General features: G+C 36.4%; 1 protein-coding gene across 1 annotated transcript; it reads left to right on the top strand.

Annotated features, from left to right (window-relative positions):
• Positions 1-21: 21 nt before the first annotated feature.
• DIS3 (DIS3 homolog, exosome endoribonuclease and 3'-5' exoribonuclease) lies at positions 22-21,481 on the top strand. Its single transcript, XM_065831546.2, has 21 exons — positions 22-302; positions 2,703-2,860; positions 3,617-3,810; positions 3,927-4,000; positions 5,149-5,316; positions 6,206-6,370; positions 7,303-7,416; positions 7,505-7,642; positions 8,735-8,881; positions 10,122-10,238; positions 11,046-11,147; positions 11,719-11,783; positions 11,879-11,963; positions 12,595-12,722; positions 13,215-13,301; positions 14,316-14,472; positions 16,137-16,351; positions 17,411-17,579; positions 18,129-18,287; positions 18,639-18,761; positions 21,146-21,481. The coding sequence occupies exons 1-21, from the start codon at positions 69-71 to the stop codon at positions 21,233-21,235; spliced, it is 2,889 nt and encodes a 962-aa protein (XP_065687618.2). The 5' UTR covers positions 22-68; the 3' UTR covers positions 21,236-21,481.
• The last annotated feature ends 968 nt before the right edge of the window (positions 21,482-22,449 follow it).

Below are 22,449 nucleotides of genomic sequence, written 5' to 3'. Positions count from 1 at the left end.
AGTCTCCGGCTCCGCCTCCTCCGTCCCTTCCCGCGGTGCATGCCGGGAAGGCGGCGGTGGCGCGCGCCATGCTAACCTCGCGGATGTTCCTGAAGCGCACGCGGGCGGGCGCCGTGGTGAAGGTGGTGCGCGAGCACTACCTGCGCGACGACATCCCATGCGGCGCCGCCGGCTGCGGCCGCTGCCCCCCCCGCCCCGCCGGGCCTGGGCTCGGCCTGGAGGCCCGACCCAGCGGTGCCGCCAGCAGCCTCTGCCCCGGCCCGCACTACCTTCTGCCCGACACCAACCTGCTCCTGCACCAGGTGAGCGGCCGCTGCTGCAGCGGAGACACACGCCTGGGCGCCGGGTAGGGCCTTTCCTCTGGGCCCGGCCGTGCCCCCCGCTTCAACCTTGATTGAATCCGTGTGGGTGTGAGGTACTCTGCTCCCGTTAGCCGTGGGGTTTAGGCGTCGCTCCTGGAGGGGGCGGGTTTAGCGGTGTGCTGTCGGGCGTAGATCTTCCCGGTGTTGCTTATGTCTACTTGAACCCTGCATGGGTTGCCTTTTCTTTCCCTGCCAGCTACTGAGGAGGCCTTCAACTGGGTCTCTTTAGCTTGGAGAAGAGGAAACTGAGGGGTGACCTCATTAATGTTTATAAATATGTAAAGGGTGAGCGTCACGAGGATGGAGTCAGGCTCATCTCGGTGGCAAACAATGATAGGACAAGGGGCAGTGGGTATAATCTGCAACACAGGATGTTCCACTTAAATAGAAGAAGAAACTTTTTCACAGTGAGGGTGACAGAACACCGGGACAGGCTGCCCAGGGGGATTGTGAAGTCTCCTTCTTTGGAGACATTCAAAACCCAGCTGAACACATTCCTGTGTAACCTCATCTGGGTGTTCTGCTTGGGCGGGGGCATTGGGCTAGATGATCTTTTGAGATCCCTTCCAATCCCGAACATTCTGTGATCACCGAGGCCTGCCTGGTTTTAGGCTTTATGTTTTAGGTTTTATGTTTTGCTGCCTGGACGATAGGAATAAAGAAACAGCAGGGTTTTTGTGTTTATTTGTCGTGGCCTGATATGGGTATAGAAAGTCATACAAGGAGAGTGAGCAGACCTTGAAGCAGTGATTGGGATCTCCAGATGGTCACTGAATTTTCCTGCCAACCTCAATTTCCTGTTGTAAGTTTAGGTTCTTTAAACTGTGATGTTGTTTACAGGTAATGAGTGGAGGCCTCAAAATCATTCCCTATACAACTCTGGTAGCATGGGATGAATTTTACTTTGCAGCCCATCACTAGTTGTGCAAAGACTTGAGTCTGAGCAGTGCAGACAGTAGAGCTCCAGTCTGGGAGGCAGTGAATTCCCAAGCTTGATGTTTGGCTTTTTTTTTAATTTATTTTCTTTTGGACACATCTGTAGAAAGTAGCATAGCTCTGTGCAGAAACTAGAAACTGGAAGTAATTAATGAATCCTAACAGTAATTACTCAGGAGAGGGGCACAACACTCACAAGTTTTGGTAGGTACTCATCCTAAAAGTTGTAAGTAAAAATTTTCTTCCCAAAGCAGCAAGTCAAGGAATGTTTTCAGCCTGTTACCCATGGACATCTTGGTGTCTGTTGACAAAGTTCACATACACATACTATAGACCACTCAGGTTGTGTGTCAGGCTACACTGCTATGAAGTGGAGCAGGGGGGAATTAGGAAGTCTTGGTAACAGTAGGAAAGGGGTTTTGCCTAGCAACTGGAGCAGGATTGCAACAGTAAGACTTGACCTGACAATTCAGTTGTCCATAGAATAATACTGGATTTCTTGCCCTATGAACATAGCTCTAAATCTTTTAGGTCATCTAAACATTAGGTGCTGAGAACCTTGGTCTGGCATTGCTTTTGTAATTCTTTTAGCCATTCCCTCTAGAGCCTTATTGCTGTATCATTTTGGAGATAGGCTTGCCCGGTTCATTGCCACAAGCTTAGAAAATTAAGCCTACTTTTTTCTTCTGACAGGAGCATAGATTTTTGGTATACATTTTTCTCTCTTGCACACCACAGCTGTTAGGAGTTGACACAGAAAAGTGTTGAAAAATTATGAACAAATTTCCTAAAAAAAAAAAAAAAAGTCTTTGAAAAGGTGAAGAGTAGTTAACAGAATTCCAATTGATTAGAATCTGTGGAAATTAAAATTGCAGTGCAAGGGTGGGATTGTTTTTGGAGAATTTTAGCTTACACATCCACAGGCACGTCTGTATTAGCTGTGTAACAGTGATCAGATGCTATTTTATGGTTTGTGTTGCCCTCAAAGACATACACCAGACAGCCTTTAAATTAGATTGGTTTACTGTCAGATTGTGTGTAGATATATTTTGTTTATAAAGATTAAAATTTACAAGAACACATCTTATGTAAACAAAATTTCTTGTGTACACCTAGCCTTAAATTTGATTGGTATCCTGCATACACTGAGGCTGAATTTGGTGGAAGTCACAAGAAGTCCTTATCTTGATTCCAGCAAAATTCAGGTCACAAGCTACAAAATCCCATTTGAACTTTTTGCCCACAAACAGGGGGAAGCAGCTTAATATACTGTTCAGTTTTCCAACAGTGAGAGAAAAAGGCAGTAGTGCACACTCATTACGTATTAACCAAACAAACATTTGAAGTCCTGTTATTGGATAGAATTAAACAACAATTTTGATTAATTTCCATTTTGTTCCTTAGATTGATATACTCGAAGATCCTGTTATTAAGAATGTCATTGTGCTACAGACAGTCTTACAAGAAGTCAGGAATCGGAGCGCACCAGTATACAAGCGAATTAGGGACGTGATTCAAAACCCTGAAAAACATTTCTATTCTTTCACCAATGAACATCATAGGTAAGGTATGGAATATGGTGTAACAAAATTGTACTGATTTCTAATAAAATACATGGAAAAAGAACTGGAACATATGAACTAGGAAAAAAAAATAGACTGAGGTGCATAGGATTGTATTCTTCTAAGGGATCCTATCGGGAAATAGTTGCATGTTCCAGGAGCTTTTCTGGTTTATATTTAGGATGAGCACATATATTATGAAAATGTGGTTAGAATATTGAGTAAAGTTTACAGACAAGAGTGTTTACTTGAGGAATGGATTAATGCTTTTCCAGTTTACTGTCCCTTTTAAGCATATTCCAGTGCTTTATTAATATTCCCAGCTCAGTCTGTAGCAGAGTTCAAGAATCTGTTAGTCAGCTATGTAAAACAGAAAGTTTTAAGACATGAAGATGCAATTAATTTACCTTTATTTTTGCTCAGAAGTAGTTTCCAATACTGCAGTATTGTAGTTCTAGGAATCTTGATTCCATAGCTCTATCATCTTGAATGCAGTCCTCTTCAATTGTCAGTGGGAAAGCTGTGCTAGAAGTTAATACTTCCTTCCTATGTTTCTTTACCCTTCTGTCTCCTGACCCTTCAGTGGCCTGCAGAGTGTTATGCATTATAAGAATTGGTACAGCAATGATTCTTTTGACCTTGCAGTCTTGATCTTATTTTTCTGAAAAAAGATTTAAGTATGGATAGATATTGGGATTTGCTTTGTTTTCTTTCCCCCCTTTTTTTAAATTCTGCCCTCTCTTGAAATTTATTTAGAGAAACATACATAGAGCAAGAGCAAGGAGAATCTTCCAATGACCGCAATGACAGAGCCATTCGGGTAGCAGTAAAATGGTACAATGAACACTTGAAGAAAATAGAGGATGAGGAGAAGATTCAAGTTATCTTTTTAACAAATGACAGAGCTAATAAAGAGAAAGCTATAGAGGAAGGGATAACTGCTTATACATGTAAGTGAAGTGGGATGTATGTTTAATTTATTGCTCAGATAAACTGTATCAGTATGTCTTCATACCTAAATCTCTGTGCATCTGTTGCATAAATATTTATGTGTGTACTTTTGTAGGTGAGGAGTATATAAAAAGCTTGGTAGCTAATCCTGATCTTGTAGATCGTCTTGCTTGTGTATCTGATGAAGGGGTATGTTTTTATTTTCTTTTTATAAAATGAATTGCAAATGGTTTGCAGTATATTATTGGACAACATATGTCAGGCTATTAGCATCAGTTTAGAATATGAGGACTCTGGACTTTACACCATTTTGGCAATATAAATTTTTGACAAGAAATATTGCACCTTTTTTAAACTGCTGCCTGTAGGCTGATTAGTAGGTATCTAGTTATTTATAAAAAGTCAGTTGCTTTAGGTAACTGATACGAAGATAAGAGTAATAACACTTGGTTAAAGAAGGTGTATAAATATTAGAAACAAGGGAAACAAGATGAAAACTACAAAAGTATGTATTGCAGACCATTTAGATCTTTATTTTCTGTCTATTATTTGAAACTTTTTGTTAACTTATTATTAATTGAAAGTGTTTTCTATCAAAAGTTCTGATTCTTGTTGTCAGTTAAGTTGATATAAGCGCAGACTGCAGCTCTAAGATGAGCTACATCCTCTTCTGTTTCCTTGTGCTTTATGTTTGTCAGTAACCAGACTTAGATTTTCATATAAGTTTGATATAGCTGAAAACTAACGCCACAAAAAAATGGAAAGGTTGATTTCATCAGCTTGTTCTAACAGAATGGAGTGGGACATGCAGGCGTGGGAAGAAAGTGGAGAGCTCAGCTGATCTTTTCAGTAGTTAGCTGTAGTTCATTGCTGTTAACTAGCTGCTCCAAAGTTCTGAGACAGTCATGTGTTTTCATAATCTTCCATATAGCTTACAGTATATGCTTACACTGTGTGCTGTACTCTTTACTATGTAGTACTTTGCAAATATTTTATTCACTAAGTGTATGTGTAGTCAGTATATTCAAATCAATGTAAAATAGTATGTCACTTGCACGGTATCTTTTTGAGTAACTGCAGGCAAACAAGAGAAGAAAAGGAGGCATTCCTAGAATTACTGTGTTTCTGTGTTCTATATGCTTTTTATGCTTCATTAGAAAAATACTTCTTAATAGTAGTTTTTCATTATTGTGTGCATATTCATACCTACAGATAGTTAAATTTTAAGAGTTTGCTAGCTTCAGTGTCATGTTCCTGAGCTTGCTTTTGTGGAATAGTTATGAATACAAAAGACTGAAAATGTCCTTTTTTTTTTTTTTTTTTTTTGCTAATTAAAGAAAGAAATAGAAAGTGGAAAAATAATTTTTCCAGAACATATTCCTCTTAGCAAACTGCAGCAAGGAATAAAATCTGGTATTTACGTCCAAGGAACTTACAGAGCAAGCAGAGATAATTACCTCGAAGCTACCGTTTGGGTTCATGGAGATGCTGAAGAAAACAAAGAGGTAAGTTTTTCATTTTGACTTCATGCTGTGAACTCTAATTAACCTCAGTAATGACTTAAAATATAGTTCTTTCATGGTGATGTATATTGTTAGAAAGGAGCATTTTACTAATTTTTCCTCTTCCATGTTTTTCTGACTTTTTTACTTTGCTTTTGTTTGTTTATTTGTATGGGTATAGACTACTGAAATGTTGACTATGCTCTTTTTGAAAAGAGAATAATGTGTTCAAAATGATAATTTGTGACTTTGATAAAGTAATGATAAAATAAAGTTGAATCCCAGTTGTTAATAGTTTTTCAATTGACTCAAATATAACACTTTTTTTTTTTTTTAATTAGTTTGAAATATATGATGAAAATGAGTTTGTGGGAGGATTTTTAGCAGAACTGTGGTGAGCCCTTTTGGGGCTCTCTTGCCTTGTTTTCCCTGCTATTTTCATGCCTGGTGATGAGTAGAGTGGCTGTTCCCTCTGAGCAGTTAACCCAGCTGGGCCTGCTGGATTTGCTGTTGGTGTAGTTGTACAGATGCTGTTTCTAAGGAGCAGCAGTTGCGTCCTTGTTCCCTCTTTGTGGTGGCAACTGGAGGTGCTTCTCTGGCTCTTGGTGTTTTTTATTCCTATCTTCCAGTAGTCTGTGGAGTCCTGTAGCTTGCGAAAATAGAAGGATTGTCTTAAAAAGTCTGCGGAAAGCATAGTATTTTTATAGAGGCAATTGGAAATAATATTATCAGTACTGAAAGAAACCTAGGCAGAGAAAGAAGATGCCTCAGGAACATTCCATAAAATGTTCTTTAGAGTGCAGAACCTGTTATACGTGGATACTCTTCTATTATACTGGGTTGATTTGTGTCTTCCATTGCATTTTCATTTTTTGTTTTCTAAAAATTCCAGATAATTATACAAGGACTGAAACATTTAAACCGAGCAGTTCATGAAGATATTGTAGCTGTGGAGTTGTTGGCAAAAGATGAATGGGTGGCACCATCCTCAGTGGTTTTACAGGATGATGGCCAGAATGAAGATGACATTGAAAATGAAGAGGAGAAAGAAAACATTGTATGAAATAAATAATTTTTTACTTAACTCACGTTAAGAGAAACATGAAATCTGCAATAGCCTGCCAGTGTTGTTAGGCTTTAGATTTATATATGTTTTTATACTGACTCATAAAAGCTATTGTGAATATGGAAATTAGAAAACTTAATTATAGTCCTAAAGTTGCATTAAATATGTGAATATGTATAAAACAGATATTTTTAAAAATTATAAATAAATCCTAATCAGAAATTCCCATATTAGCTTTGTTAATAAATCTAAAAGTTATTGAGTGGTAGTCAAGTCATAATAGCCATATATTGATGTGCAGATTAGGATTTGTTAGAATAGGAGCAGATGTTGTATCACAGTGACAGTCAGCTTTTATAGGCAATGCATACATTTGGAAACAGTTGTAAAATATTCTAAAGCATCTTGCATTCTGCTTAATGTGCGTGCAGTGCGCACCCATGTATACTCTGTCCAGCAAATAATTGCATTCATTTAGACACATGATCTTCCCCCTAAATTCCATGGGAATGATTTTAATAACTGTGTTTACAATTACCGGAGAACTTTCAAGCAACATTAAAGGGCTTCTAAAATGATAATAATAGCTTGGAAAAGAAAATGGTGGTAGTTGTGGAGTAAGCAGAAACAGTGGAACAAGGTAGCATCTCTTTAGAGTCTTTTTCTGCTGTTCTTTGTTTTTCTGAAACAATGTTCATTTAGAAAACAAAGCCACCCAAGTAGTCATGTTGCACAGTAAAGATCTTAAAAGTCGTGCAAAGCACAGGGAGACATAGTTCTCTTTATGAAGGCACAATAGAATTTATGGCCTTATAGTGACGCATAGGTTGTTACCACCAAGGTTTGAGATACATGCTGTAGTCAGACATGTTAATGTGCGCTCAAACATTTTTGGTGTTTTTAACCTCTGTGTTTTCCACCAGCTGAAGACTTCTGTTAGCAAGGACATGCTGAGACCTACAGGAAGAGTAGTGGGCATTATAAAACGAAACTGGCGACCGTTTTGTGGCATGCTTTCCAAATCACAGATCAAAGAGGTGAGGGAGTAATCAAGTTATTGTAAGTGCATATTTTCTTTTTTCCTTTACTCAGAAATTATTTGCTCCTTTTTCTGGCTGTTGATAGGCACGGCGCCATTTGTTTACACCAGCTGATCGCAGAATTCCTCGCATTCGAATAGAAACAAGACAAGCAGATACACTAGAAGGACAAAGAATAATTGTTGCTATTGACGGTTGGCCCAGGAATTCCAGGTATCCTAATGTAAGTTTAAGTGTTCTCTTCTGAACTTCTATCTGTCTGATTTTTATGTGTTTATTAGGTAAGATGTGTATTATTACCTGCAACACTGTGTAACTTGAAAAAGCGTTGACATGCATTTTAAGTTCTTCAAGCACTTTTCTTTCACGGTTCAAATTAAGGAAGTGCTTAAATGATTTAGTTTCCTCTTACCACAAAAAAACGAATATGGGTTATCATATTTAAAAAGCTTGGTCCACAGGTTCTGCAATGAATATACATGTGCTAATTAAGGTGCTTTATTTAGACTAAGTAGGGACCGCCTTGTTTTAGTCCAGGTTCCTAGATATGTGAACCTTTTGCTGTGGTTTTACTCATCCGCACACTGATCACTGTCCTGCCAAGTAGTTTCGAACACATTGGCCAAATTCAGTCAAATTGCCAGTGGAGCAGAGTTACAGGTAATTAAGTTCTTAAAAGTTCTTGGTAAATAAACAGAAGGATATAAGAGGAACTGAGGACAGTAGCTTCAATTTGTATTGACCGCTGAGTTTTAAAGAGGCTTCTGTTGGCTTGTGTAGGAATGAATAGCTTGTAATGAATGGGAGCACAGCTGTCTCACCCATGTTTAGAGAAAATAAAGGAATTTGGAATATATGGAAGGAGTGTTAAGATAAAGACAGCATTACTGGAGAGAATGAGAGACATGAGAAAGGCAGTAAAGTTAATGTAGAGTTAGGAAGTGGGGTATGTGGCACAACGCAAACCAATAGAGAAATTAAACATTATTAATTTTGCTGCTTATGCAACAGTGTGTTTTCTTTCCCATAAAAAATGAATTGCTATGTTTACAGTTTTTACAGTCTTAAATATGGCAAATTTACTGCCATTCTGGGAAGAGAGGGGGAAGCACAAAGTTCAGACTTAATCAATTAAATGTTTGAAATTTAATTTCTTTCCTAAAGATGAGAAAGTTAAATGAAGGAGAGATTACTCCTTCTGTGTAGCTTAATAAAGTAATAACCTATGAGATAATGGTCTCAAATACTTATTTTTGAGGAAACAATGCTTGATGTGCATGTATACATATTTCATTGTATGTATATTGTTTCTCAGGGTCATTTCGTAAAGAACTTGGGAAGTGCTGGAGACAAAGAGACTGAGACAGAAGTTCTTTTGCTTGAACATGATGTCCCTCATCAACCTTTCTCCCAGAGTGTCCTTAGTTTCCTACCAAAAATGCCATGGAGCATTACAGAACAGGTAATAATCTTTAATTTTTTTGTAGTAATTACTCTGCCTTCTCCTTCACATCAAACTGTGACATTCTTGGATATCCCACTGTACCCAAAAAAGATGGAAAATGTTGTCCAAACCCGTTTTGTTTTAGGGTAGACTTTCAGCTGGATTTCCTCTGGAAACAAGGCCTCTGCAAGTTTTTGGGTTTTGAGCGAAACTGTGTTTCTTAGGGATAGAAATTTTAAGATAAAGACCATATTACAGGTTTCATTAAAAATATATAAAAAGGATTTTTCTCAAAGCAGACTACAGTTCAAATAATTGTAAGATCATCTCTTAGAGGTTTTCATCTTGTTAAACAGCTTTGTAACTAAATGTGACAGCCTATGTCATTGCTAAAATAATCTGAGGAGCCTTTCATATATCCCACTATAATCCAGTACAGTAGTTAGAGAAAGAGAAACTGGTGTTTGCAGATGTTTTAAATGCTGTTAGTGAACTTCAGGTTCTCCTCAGTAGCTTAAATACAAGAAGTGGTTGCTTTATAATGTGTGGGAAAATGTCAGCATGATATGTTTTTATCTTGGGCTGGGCTAATGTTTTTTGTTTTGTGTTGTGCTGGGCTGAGTGTTCTTGTTTGTGAATTTTTTGTATTTTAATTTCTTTGAGCTGGGCTACTTTTGTTATAATTTATTACCGACTCGTATTTCTTTTGAATGTGGAAGCTGAAGGAGGGATCTTTGCATAAATTAGCTGTCTAAAAGTCGGTTGTCTAGTCTAAGATACCTATCTGAGATCTTTTTGTAGCCATGATACAAGGGTAAATACCTCTGAAGTGTGCAGTTCCTTTCAACTGTCTAGCTATCTAAACCTTAGAAAGCTAAAGTTAATTGAGAGCAATCATATCTTAAACAATTTGTCCAGCTGGACATCTGTCAAAATTTTGCTTAAAATGTTTTGATTCCTGATCCTGCTAATTCTGAGATTGTGATTTTATTCTATTTCTCTTCCTTTTTGCTGTAAAACAGAAAAATTCTCAGTAATTGATCATCTTCCATCTTAGTTCTTCTGTCACTGCATGTCTGCTTTTATCTTAGAAATAAATACGACTACAAATTTTAATGTAAGACAAAAAAAGCAGCTCTCTGAAAATATTTAGTTACTTTGGAAAGTCTTATGCAAAGTGCCTTTCTTAAACGATTATTTTTACATGGATATGGAAGGTGTTCTTGAAAACAACTTCTTTTTTTTGTTTTAATTTCAGGATATGAAATACAGGGAGGACCTAAGGCATCTCTGTGTTTGTAGTGTTGATCCTCCTGGCTGTACAGATATTGATGATGCATTACATTGTAGAGAAGTAGAAAATGGAAATATAGAGGTATTGTTTCTTTTTTTTTAATAAAGCCAGTCATTTATTCATTTACTTCTTCCTTTATTTTACAAACAGTGTGGTACTGGTAGTAGTAAATGACATGAGCAAAGCTACAAATCTGTTGTAAAACAAATCAATGTTTTTTGCACAACTGTGAGAGGGTAGTAAAGGGATTTGATTTTGCATTATATCAGTGTCAGAACTGGGAGATTAATGTTGTCTAAATTCACCCGCTTTCTGCTTATTTGGCATGGGAAATGAAAATCAGTTTGTTTACTCTTTTAGTTTAGTAAAAACATGGATATCTACAGCTAGAATAAGGAGCAATAAATAGAAAAAGTGAAGCTACTGCTGTACTGCTCAAGGCATAAGAATTTTGTTTAAAAAAAAAAAAAAGTATTTAAAAGCTAGACTTTACACCAGCTCTCTACGCCCTTATATCTGATTTAGTTCGGTTTTCTTTGTTATAAATTAATTTGTGATTGTAATAGCATAGTGTACCGAAATAGAAGTTCTAGCAAACAAAAAAAGCAAAACCAAATTTTCAGTGAGCCTTGAAGAAGATGAGAGAGGCCATTTGAGCTGCCTGGCAAGTAGAGTTGCGTTGGTAACGAGTATAACTTTCAACTAAATGTACGCGTGCCCTTATTTTGCATAATTGCTGCAACTGCTCATTTTATTAATATCAGTATGATAGGTTTTGACTGTTCCTGCTACTACTGAATATAGGAGCTGCTGAAGGGAACTGGGAATGGGTAAATTGACTTGCAAATAAAAACTTGTGAAAATTTCAATGTGATGCTTGTTTTTTAGGTTGGTGTACATATTGCAGATGTCAGTCATTTCATTCGCCCAGGAAATGCTTTGGATGAGGAGTCAGCAAAACGAGGAACAACAGTATATCTCTGTGAAAAAGTAATGGTTTTCTATATAAGTAGACTCCTTTGGGCTACACTTAATTTGTCTAAGACTATCAAAATGAAGGTGCTTTCTGTCATTCAGCCTGCACAGCAAGAGAGAGAACTTTTTGAACTTTTTTTTTCTTCTTTTTTTTTTAAAACCATTATCTAGAGAATATCCGTTTCAACTCCTGATTGATGTGATAATACCATGTAGTTCTGAAACTGGAGTACTGTTTTAATATCAATCTGGAATTACAAATTTAACCTGGTTTTGCCTTTTCCATTGTTTTTTCTTGTGATAGCAAAATCTCTTATTGTTTCCTGTGATTCATATTACAACTGTACACTTAGTCGTGCTTATTTTAACTTATTTCTCACAGACCACAGTTTCTTTTCAGAAATAGCTTAATAAATATCTGATAACTAAAGTGAATCTTGGAATGAATTCCCTCTGAAGTAGCTTACTTTTCCTTCTGAAATTTCAGCTTTCTTAGCAAAAAAATAATTATTATTATTTCCAAGCTTTTAGCGTATTTAAAATATATAGTTATAACTAGTCACTATTGATATTCTTTATTTTGCAGAGAATTGATATGGTTCCAGAGTTACTTAGTTCCAATTTATGCTCCTTGAGATCTAATGTGGACAGGTATATGTATACGATTCATATCTAGATCCTGACAAGAAACTCCAAATGTTTATATGTGGACTTTAACACATTTCCCGTCTTTCTCCCTCTTATAGGCTTGCATTTTCATGTATATGGGAGATGAACCATAAGGCTGAAATTCTAAAAACCAGATTTACAAAGAGTATTATTAATTCCAAGGTTAGTCACATACATGTTATTATACTTCTGAAACAAAGCTGGTGACCTTTTTATAAAAAAAAAAAAAAAAAAAAAATCAACAGAGTTGATAATGAAGTTTTCTTCTTTCTGTTTATTGATTATATTTTCTTAGAATTAGAAAATGATGTGTAAATTCTAAACATAAAAAAAGTATTCTTCACTGCACCTTTAAACCTCTAAGGCTGCAATGTTTTTTATGTGGTTACTTTGTTATGATACTTCATTTAAAAAGCATAAATGTATTGATAAATATATTTGACATGGTTGGTATATACCAGCTAGACATAATTTTCAATTAAACTCACTGGACTTTGTAGGTGTTTAATGTATTTCTGAAAATTAGGCTTCCAATGTATAAAACACATTTGTGATCAGGACAAAAAAACACTGTAAATGCCTGGTATTTCTTAGTATCTTGCATAGATCTGTATTGTTTTGTTCATTTTTCTTTGAGAATGACATGCATTTATTTAGATGTTGAATGTAAAGCTTTGTGTTATTGTGAACCAACTTTGACAGGAAACTGCGGTATCTGCAAGACAGAACTATGTTTTTCTTTCCGGTATTGAGTTATGTATCATAATGTCTTTTTTTTTTTAACCTTTTCAAGGCTTCTCTTACGTATGCGGAAGCACAGATGAGAATTGATTCAGCAACTATGAATGATGATATCACTATCAGCCTACGTGGACTAAACAAATTAGCAAAAATTCTGAAGAAGAGAAGAATTGATAATGGGTAAACCGTGCAGTGTCCCCGTTACCTTTTTTCCCCCTTTTTTATTGTTTTTCCTGGCTGTTTTGTGCTGTCAAATTGTGTAATGGTCCTCTTTGTCCATTTTTCCAGTGAAAATCTTTTGAATGAGAAGTATTTTGCCATTTTGATTTGCATAAAAATGACTGTTTTCATTTCCCCAAAAATACAAACTTGAAATGTTAACTTTTCCTTCACAAGATCAATCAATATGAATCTCTTGTAGTCATTATGAAAGCACAACCAGAGAAGTAACATTTGAAATTTTAGGATCTGATACTGATACATGTCAGCATCATAATTTCTGCTAATTTGAACACTAATTTCACAGTGTTATTTTTAATTTTGCTAATTTTTAAAAGTTTTGCTGATTTTAAATTACAGTTTGATGATAAACCCAGAGTTGTGTACAGGCTTGCAACTCTGCTCCTGTTTCTGCTTTACTGTAATTTGTTAATACCACTTGCTGTCTTCCAGAGCCTTGGTGCTTTCCTCACCAGAAGTTCGTTTCCATATGGACAGTGAAACTCATGATCCTATTGATCTCCAGACTAAGGAGCTCAAGTATGCCTTTTATTTTCCTCAATTAGTTAATTTAGGGCAGGGAGGGAATTAAAAGCATGTTTAAGCAGCAACGTTTACGTAATAGTTTACAAAGTTCAAGTAATAGTGCAGGAAAATCGTGGAATCATAGAATGGTTTGGGTTGGAAGGGACCTTAAAGATCATCTAGTCCAACCCCCCTGCCATGGGCAGGGACACCTTGCACCAGACTGGGTTGCTCAAAGCCCTACTCAGCCTGGGCTTGGACACTCCCAGGGACAGGGCATCCACAACTCTGGGCAACCTGATCCTAAAAAATATAATTTCTCTATTTTACTGCACTGTTTATGAAGCAAGTTTTGAATTGTATGCCTCATATATGAATTTAAGTCTTTACTACTAATTTAATGGAGCACTAAGCACCAAGCTCTCTACATCCCACCGGTCTTTTTGGGATGCTCTTCTCCTGGTATTAACAAAGGAGAAAAAGTAGAACTTAGAGTTATGGATTACTGAAACCTTAAGAACAACGGAGCTGTTACTGCACATATGTAAAGTCATACAGACAGTATTACCAAGGGATTGTAGAAACAGAGCTACTGATTTGATTTTTGAAACTAGATATTTACTTTCCTACTACTTAGTTTCTGTGCTAAAATCTACTCTTGGTTATGTATACTGTTGCGGCTTCATGGTATGCAGCGTGGTGCTTTCAGACTACATATACACAATATTTGAACAGTACTCTTAGAAAGAAACCAAGAGGCTTATTCTTGGGTCTTCCAGGGCATTTTAAAGAACATTTTTTAATACGATTTGTTATTTTAGAATAGGGTTTTTTTTCCCTTCTCATTCTATATTTGAAACTTAGTAAAAAATAATTGTTCTAGTGTTAAAAATGTTTGCCTAATTGTATAAATGTTCAAAATCATTAGTTAATGTTATATAATGTTATTAGGGTGGTGCAATGTTTCTTCATTAGGCACTATAAATATCTAATGCTTTTCTAACGATACAAAATATTTTATGTTGATAGAGAAACAAATTCCATGGTTGAAGAGTTCATGCTGCTTGCCAATGTCTCTGTAGCACAAAAAATTTACGATGAGTTCCCAGAGTTTGCTTTGCTCCGGAAACATCCTGCTCCTCCCCCATCTAATTATGACATCCTTGTGAAGGCCGCAAAGTCTCAGGCAAGTTTGTACCATGCTAATTAAGTTAATTAATTATAAAATGCTGTATTTTCTCTCTGTTTGGCCTCTTAACCAAGAATAAGGTTTGGAGAGCAGTATTTTGAAAGTCTTAACAGCTACACTTTAAAATTGTTGGTACTTGTAACAAGATATCTGTGCCTGCCGATAAAAGGAAGAAGCTTGTGCTTTTAAAAATCCCTTTCTTAGGTAAAGAAAGCAGATCACTCTTTCAGTTTTTTGTAGTGTAACTCTTGTGTGCCTGTGAATGTTCCTCCTCTCCAAGCCACATGTGATTTTTTTTTCCCCAATTTTTTTTTTCTTGAGATAGGTTTTGGCTTCAGATCACATGCATTATTGATGTACTTAAAAATGGGTCAGTCACATCAAATAATGTGTCTCTGTTAAAGTCAGGAAGTAAGAAAATGTGTTCCCATGTGTTCGTAGTTTCCATCCTCTCCTTAAATCAACTAGAGGTTAATTTAGCCTGAAACAAGTCTGATTTAATTAACAAGTCTGAACTGAAAAATGATCTTTCCAGTTTCAGGTTCTTTTATTTGAGCTAAACTTTTAAAAGTCAGCTTTCTAGACATTGCGATATGCATTGTTATTTCATTTCCCTTCAACTCTTCCCTTCCCCCTTTTATTTTCTACAAGCGAGAAACTCCCAAATTCTATCAATAAGATTAATAGATGAGCCCAAACCCAGACCATTTCATTTTCCACTGCTGTAAAACTGGACTAATCATAATGAATTCATTTGTACTCTGAAAATTATTTTTCAAGTACTGTTTTATTTGGGAAGCTAAGTTCCTGTACATAGACAAACGTTCTTTTAATAAACCAAAGTGGCTTTTTACTACTCTGACAGGACCATCATAACTGGCTATTTATATGCTATATTTTTGTTACACTTTTTAAGTAACTGTGTAATTATTTTACCATGATACAGCATAATTTGACTTTTAGATTTTCTAGACCTACTTTGTTGTCAGTGGTGTACATCAAGGAAAGAACATTGAACTAATCTTGGGATGAAATTTACTTGGTGTGACTGGAAAATAAAAATGCATTATTTATTTTCACTTTACCTGAATTTTTATCAGGGAACACTGGCAAACAAGGAACAAACTTAATGTTATACAGTAGTAATTTTACAAATCACTTTTTCAAATATAAATTTTAATTTGTGGAGGAGATGCAAGAAGGTTGACTACTGCTCGCATTGTGCTTGAATGAGAATGTTTGTGTGCATAAATACTTCTTTATTTTTTTTTTTTTTAATTATCCCTTCTGACTTATTCAATAAAGAAGTAGAAAAATCAAACCAAAGAAAATAAAAAACTTGTTAGTATTTATAAAGTGCTGCTTAGTCCTGAATGGATGTCTCTTCTGAATTCCTAGGCTACTGCCTTAGCTTTTCATTTTTTGCACAGAGCAATAATGAGGGAGGGATCCGTGCATGGGTGGATTTTTGTTGGTTTTGTTTGTTTGTTTTTTCTTTGTTTTGTTGTTGTGTTTGTTTGTTTTTGTACTAGTGGCATTCCATTAAGTTATTAGGTGTGATACCTGTGCTAGTTGCTAAGTTCAGTATGGATTTCTACTTATACTCTGGTGTTTGCTAGTAATACCTGATTTTTTTTTTTTTTTTTTTTTTTCCTCTACAGAATTTGGAAATTAAGACAGATTCAGCAAAGGCTTTAGCTGAATCATTAGACAAAGCTGAATCTCCAGCGTTCCCCTATCTCAATACACTGTTGAGAATTATGGCCACTCGCTGCATGATGCAAGCTGTTTATTTCTGCTCTGGAATGGATAATGACTTTCATCACTATGGTTTAGCCTCACCTATTTATACCCACTTTACCTCACCCATCAGAAGGTACTTTTATGAAGGTTTCAGTGAGCCAGAAGTGACATATTTGTGAAGAAATTCTGTTTTAAATTCTGGTGTTGTCCATTTAAAATAAAACACTAAAAGACAGTAGTGGTTTTACGTGGTGATCCACCTTCATATAAGCAATGTCTGTAACTGGTAAGCTCTGATAAAATTTTTTTAAAGACTCATAAAAATAAGAGAAATACATTCCTAATGCATGTCTAGCATAGAAATCCACTTTGCGATCAGTTAGCATTGTATAAGTGTAACAGACTGAGGCCGAGGTTGGCCAGTCATTTTTCAGGTGGAAGTTGTGTTAAATACAGTCTCCTCAAAATTTTGAAGTATTAAAAGCCTTGCTAGTTTGAAACTTGCTATTGTAGCTGTTGCGCTGTAATGAAATCGTACCTCTTGGAAAATTAGTTGTTTTTTTTCTTTTAACCAAGAAGTGTCTTAAGTTTAGAGGAAAATATTTGTAGTCATATTTTGCTCCTTGGAAACATTGCAACTGAAATCTCTTACAGGTAGATTAAAATTCCTATGCCTTTGTGTGAATAATCTGTGGAGCTTCTAGGAGTCGTAAGAGTAAATTTTAATTGCTAACAGATGTGTTAAAAAGTTCCTGGCTGAAGTTCTAATAAATATTCAAGTATGATTATGCTTTGCAGATCAATGGCATTGACATAGGATTCTGTGCCAAATTTGTCTAGTTCATGGGAAAGGGAAGAGAGAGTGGCTTAAGCTGCCATGGTGAAACATCATTCTTTAGACCAAAAATAAAATTTTGTTTCTTCTTTCTAAACATTCAACAATACAGGCTCTATTGGTAGAACATAGTAAATAATTTCTCTAAAAACCAGTACAGTTCATTCTGCCTCTGCAGAGTGTACCTTTGGTCATCAAAAGAGAATGATCTTGAATTAATACAGGGATGTATCAGCAGACTGTCATTATTACAAAAAACTTCTTGATCGATAAGATTTCTAAAAACAAAATTATACTCAAACTTTTTTAAAAGTTATGTTTTGATATGCCATTGATCATTTAATCTCATCTTTGCAGGTATGCTGACATTATAGTACATCGACTTTTGGCAGTGGCCATCGGAGCAGACAGTACTTACCCAGAACTTACAGATAAACATAAACTAGCAGATATGTGTAAAAATCTCAATTACCGACATAAAATGGCTCAATATGCACAAAGAGCATCAGTTGCATTCCATACACAGGTGAGTAGTTCTGAGACGTGAGGAGGGAGGGGACACTGCATTGTAGCACAAAATCAAGTCTGTAGGAATGATGAAGAATGAGGGATGCCACTGTGAGGAAAGCTTCAACATTGCATTGCTGGTTCTGAAAAATTAAGAATAATAGCATCTCGAGGGTTCTTTTTACTTTGTGTTTTTTATAAATATGATGAATTATTAATACTACAGTAATATTATAAACAGCTTATAGAATTTTTTAATTGGCTGTCAAAATACTGTATGTAATTATCACTAAGTATAGATTTGTATTTGAATGTTTTTATTTTTTTTTAAGCCAGTGTGTTTGTAATCCAGAAGCGAATCATAGAATAGTTTGGGTTGGAAAGGACCTTCAAAGGTCATCTAGTCCAGCGCCCCTGTAATGAGCAGGGGCATCTTCAACTAGATCAGGTTGCTCAGAGCCCCATCCAGCCTGGCCTGGAATGTCCCCAGGGATGGGGCATCTACCACTTGAATGGTAGATACTCTAGTGGGTTTTTTTCTCATTCATGGATTCTACTTTTGTCACAGCTGTTCTTCAAAAGCAAAGGAGTAGTGAATGAAGATGCATACATATTATTTGTAAGAAAAAATGCAGTTGTGGTCCTGATTCCCAAGTATGGGTTAGAAGGAACAGTCTTCTTTGAAGAAAAAGGTAAACCAACACCAAGACTGGATTACAACAATGAGGTATGTTTCATAAGGTTTGTTCTTAAGTACCTTTATTTTTTTACGTGGTAAGTGAGCACAATGACTAAAATCTGTTCTGGTTGGATTTAGAAGGGTAAGAGAGGCTTTTCTAAATGCAAATTTATTAATCTATAGTAGTAGTGCCACTATGGTTTTCTAAGTCTAAATAAACAAGTTCTGACAGGAATTGGTTTCTATAATAGATACTACTAATACTGCAAAAATGTATATACCACAAATTATGACACTGAACATTCAGGACAGTAATTTGTGTTTGTTTTTATTGATGTGTAACATTAGAACATATGACATTGCAAGCAGTTACCATTTATATAAAATTTCAACTTCCAGGTACCGTCACTTACTGTGGAAGACACAACATTACATGTATTTGATAAAGTTAAAGTGAACGTTATGTTAGATGCTTCCAACATCCAACATCAGAAAATTCGGATGGTGTTGGTTGAACCGAAGGTAAGGCACAAGATTTGTGATTCTTAGAATCATATTACCCTTCAGTAATCTTGAAAAATTCAGCAGATGGTAAAATTGAAATTTAACCTGGAAGAAAATAATCATTTAGCAGCAGATTGTAGCTATTGCTTCATATCTGTTCTCAATAAAACATGGATCTGCTTTCACTGACTGTTGAAAAGAATAAAGGGCTCTAAATTAAAATTCCCTTCTGGGCCCATTAGGGGTATTTCCACTGATTGGAAAGATGATGATCTGCTGAAGGTAATGACTTTTGAATTTCACGGTTCTGTAATCAAATCTCCCTTTTGAAAATCTGCCAAAACTCAGTGGAATCTTCTTTTTGCTCCAGTGAATGATGGTGTAATTGTAATGGGTGGCTCAGAAGGAAACGCTGTATAATTGCTGCCTGTAAATGACAGTCCTTTCTTACAACTTCCACAATATAAAAATTCTCTCTTAATAATGTTGTAAGAACTGTTATAACATAATAACTATGTCTCTAGTCTTAAGACTTTTCAATTCTAGCTGCTTAGTGCATCTGGGCCACTGGGGTTTTCAGATGGTGTTGCATACACCTCAGGCTTGCTGAGTGCTTTGCCTGCCATTACAAGATTGTGTCCTTTCAATGTTACATGTGACTTTTTTTGGTAAACAGATGGTTGTGGTGATTATCCATAATGATGGAGGAAAAAGAAGAAGCCAAAATAAGCAAAAAGTCCTTGTTTATGTCGTCAAACATCATTATTTCTTTTCTTCTGAGGAATCATTTGTTTCCCAACACATGTAAATATTTTGTACTAACTTGAGTTGAAGGCAGTCTTCATGATTTCAAAGAGTGAGAGTAGATAATGAAATCTGTAGCAGAAAGAAGCCTTGTGTCCTGCTGTGCATTAACATGCTGAGCTGCCTGCTGCTTGTGCTCACCAACTAGAGTTTGTTTGTCAGAGCTGCTGTTGTGGGCGTAACTTAGGAACACTCCTGTTGCAATGAGTCCAGGCCCCAAGGGGGACACTTTGTTCCTTGAAAATAGACACAAAATAAGGCCAATGCCAGCTGATAATATTTTCCTTCCCTTCTGCTTCTTGTATTAATTTCTGTGAAGGACCTTGCTGTACAATGAAGCAAGTAATTTTAGATAATCCCTTAATTTTAGATTATCCCTTGATACAGGAATGGCTGTGCTGGTTAATGCAAAATACTGTCACCTTAACCATCAGTTTCTAGTCCTCCTTGCTGGTGAGGAATGAGTATAGGAGTAAGATGCACATACAGTGGTCATTCCCTTTCTATCTATTCAAAGCTTCCAGCAGTTTAACAACTTGAATACTGTTTCACCCAGAGGTACACATCTTTGTGTTCAGTAGATAGTCTCGTTCTACTGACTTTAACTGTTCCTTGAAATTCTGTTGATAAATGACATTTTTATTCTGAGTCTAATATTCTTTTAAAATTCCTTATTTTTGCTCATGTACTGCATTTTAAGGCTTGAGTTTTTTCTTCTACCATGGCATTGCACGTACACTAAAATCAGTATTATGGGGTTGGCTCTGTGGGCAACCTCGTAAGCAGTTCCCCAGGCAAGAGATGCTTTTCCCTTTTTATGGGTTCTCTGACTAGTTGTGCCAAGAAACAGGCCTTTATTGCACCTAGAACCCCAGACTCTGCCTTCTTGTGACATTAACTCATTGAAGGTAATTTATTGTTACCATGTTATTTGTTCTCAGGGCCCCTGATACTCCTCAGCAGGTCATAGTTACTGCTACCATCATTAGCTGACCAAAACCAGCCTTCAGCTGATGGCAGTGGGTTATATTCCAGTTTAGGTGCCTGTGTTACTCTAATGCAGTTAAATGACTCTTCCACCAGTATGTGCTGTTGTTGCTTTCACATAATGTATAACCTGGGATTAAAATCATAGTGATCAGCTTCCTGCCATCAAGCTTCTGAGGTGCCTGCTACCTCCTCTCACCAGCCATGACCGTTTGCCTGCTTGACAGGAGCAGCTCTTCAGAAAACACTGCAGTGGTGACTGTTTTAAAGGCAAAATGGAAATTGTTAGGTTTAAGACCCCTGGTGACCTCTTTCACTCATACCCCCTGCCTTATAAGTATTATTTGTTAAGGCACAGCAAACAACTGAGAATGTGGCATGTATAAGGCACTGCTGACCGTATACTTAGGAGAGGTGCTGCTGCTTGGATTTCATCTTTTTCCAGGTTTTACTTGATCTAAACTCTTGTTTAGATGACTACTATCAGAATTTTATGAAGGGGATACAGTGTTTGTAAAAAGTCCTGTACAAGTAAACTAAAGTTTTATCAGAATAGTATAAACTAAAATAGATTTAAAGTGTTCTGACTTCTAATTCTTTTCTTACTGTAGATACTAGGAAATGATGTGCCTGCAAATCTGTCTACAGAGATAAGCAGCAAGAATGAACCAGAGAAAAAGAAAAAGAAGCTACAAAAATAGCTGGATATTAAAGTTTACAGGAAGCCATGGTTATTTGTATTTACTATTTTTCCCTATGGGTGAAATGCTAGAAACAGATTATGTTTACTTTTAAATACACATTTTAATAATTTGTAAAACTGGCCTTTTTTAAAAAAAACACTTTTATGAATATATGCAAGCAGGAGAACAATAGTTTTAAAACCTAGTTTATGTCTACAGTTTTGTCTTGTGGGTGAAAATAAATGTTTTTGCAAAGTGAAGAAATAGTTGTAATATTTTTTCTTTTAAAAACAGCCTTAAGGCCATTCATTCAAGAGCCTGACAAAAGTCAGGCTTTTCATCCTCTTTAGCACCTCAGAACTGAAAGAGGTAATTGTGCTAGTTACTGGCTCTAAGCATTAACAGAAGTTACTCTTGAGAAATAAATTCCACAGACTTATGCTTCCTCCTGGCAGAGTTCTCTCTCACACCAGATTGTGTGTATATATGCATATGATGTACAGATAAAGAAACTGTACCAGAAAAGTACATTAGCCTGCCTTGAAGCAATTTAAAATGGTTGCTTAGCCTCTGATGAACTGCTTTAAAAAAAAGGATGTGTAATACATATAATTGATAGTTTCCAAAAATCCACAAGTAACTACAAGTCAAGTTGTGCAGTGATCTGTTATTACGGCTTTTGCTGCCAAGAAGCTGGGGAGATCAATTCTTAAAAAGACCACAAACATTTTTTGCCTTGAGTTGCATTGTTACAGTCAAGCTACATCCTTGGGTAATCACTGGGTCATGAGTGATCAGGACATGACTGGCACTTAGCATACAGCAAGTCAGGTCAATATTGCTGTCAATGTAAATGATTGGATCACATTCATCAAATACATACTTGCAAGGCAGCAAAAGGAGACAACATATTTAGCTGATTGATGTTTTAATCTGTCACCACTACTCTAAAAGGCCTATTCAGAAACTTTAAAAATAAAATCTTACTTTCAAGGAGGAGGTGTAGGGTACTGGATCTATAACTGTTACTGCACTTTTAATTCAGTATCAAATAATAGAGTAACTGGAACCATTTTTTAACTGTATGAGAGCAAAAGCTTGCCAGGCTCCTGCCTGATCTTCCTCTGTTCCCTTGGGCCCCCCACCCAAACAATACAGACATAAGCCTGTTACAGGCTCCACTCAGACAAAAGATGTTGCAAGCTACAGCAGAGAAAATAATACAATCTAGG

The sequence above is a fragment of the Patagioenas fasciata genome, chromosome 1 (genome assembly GCF_037038585.1).
Source record: "Patagioenas fasciata isolate bPatFas1 chromosome 1, bPatFas1.hap1, whole genome shotgun sequence".
Classification (NCBI taxonomy): Eukaryota; Metazoa; Chordata; class Aves; order Columbiformes; family Columbidae; genus Patagioenas; species Patagioenas fasciata.
Note: the sequence above shows the minus strand (reverse complement) of the source record. Positions and strands in the feature narration are given on the sequence as shown.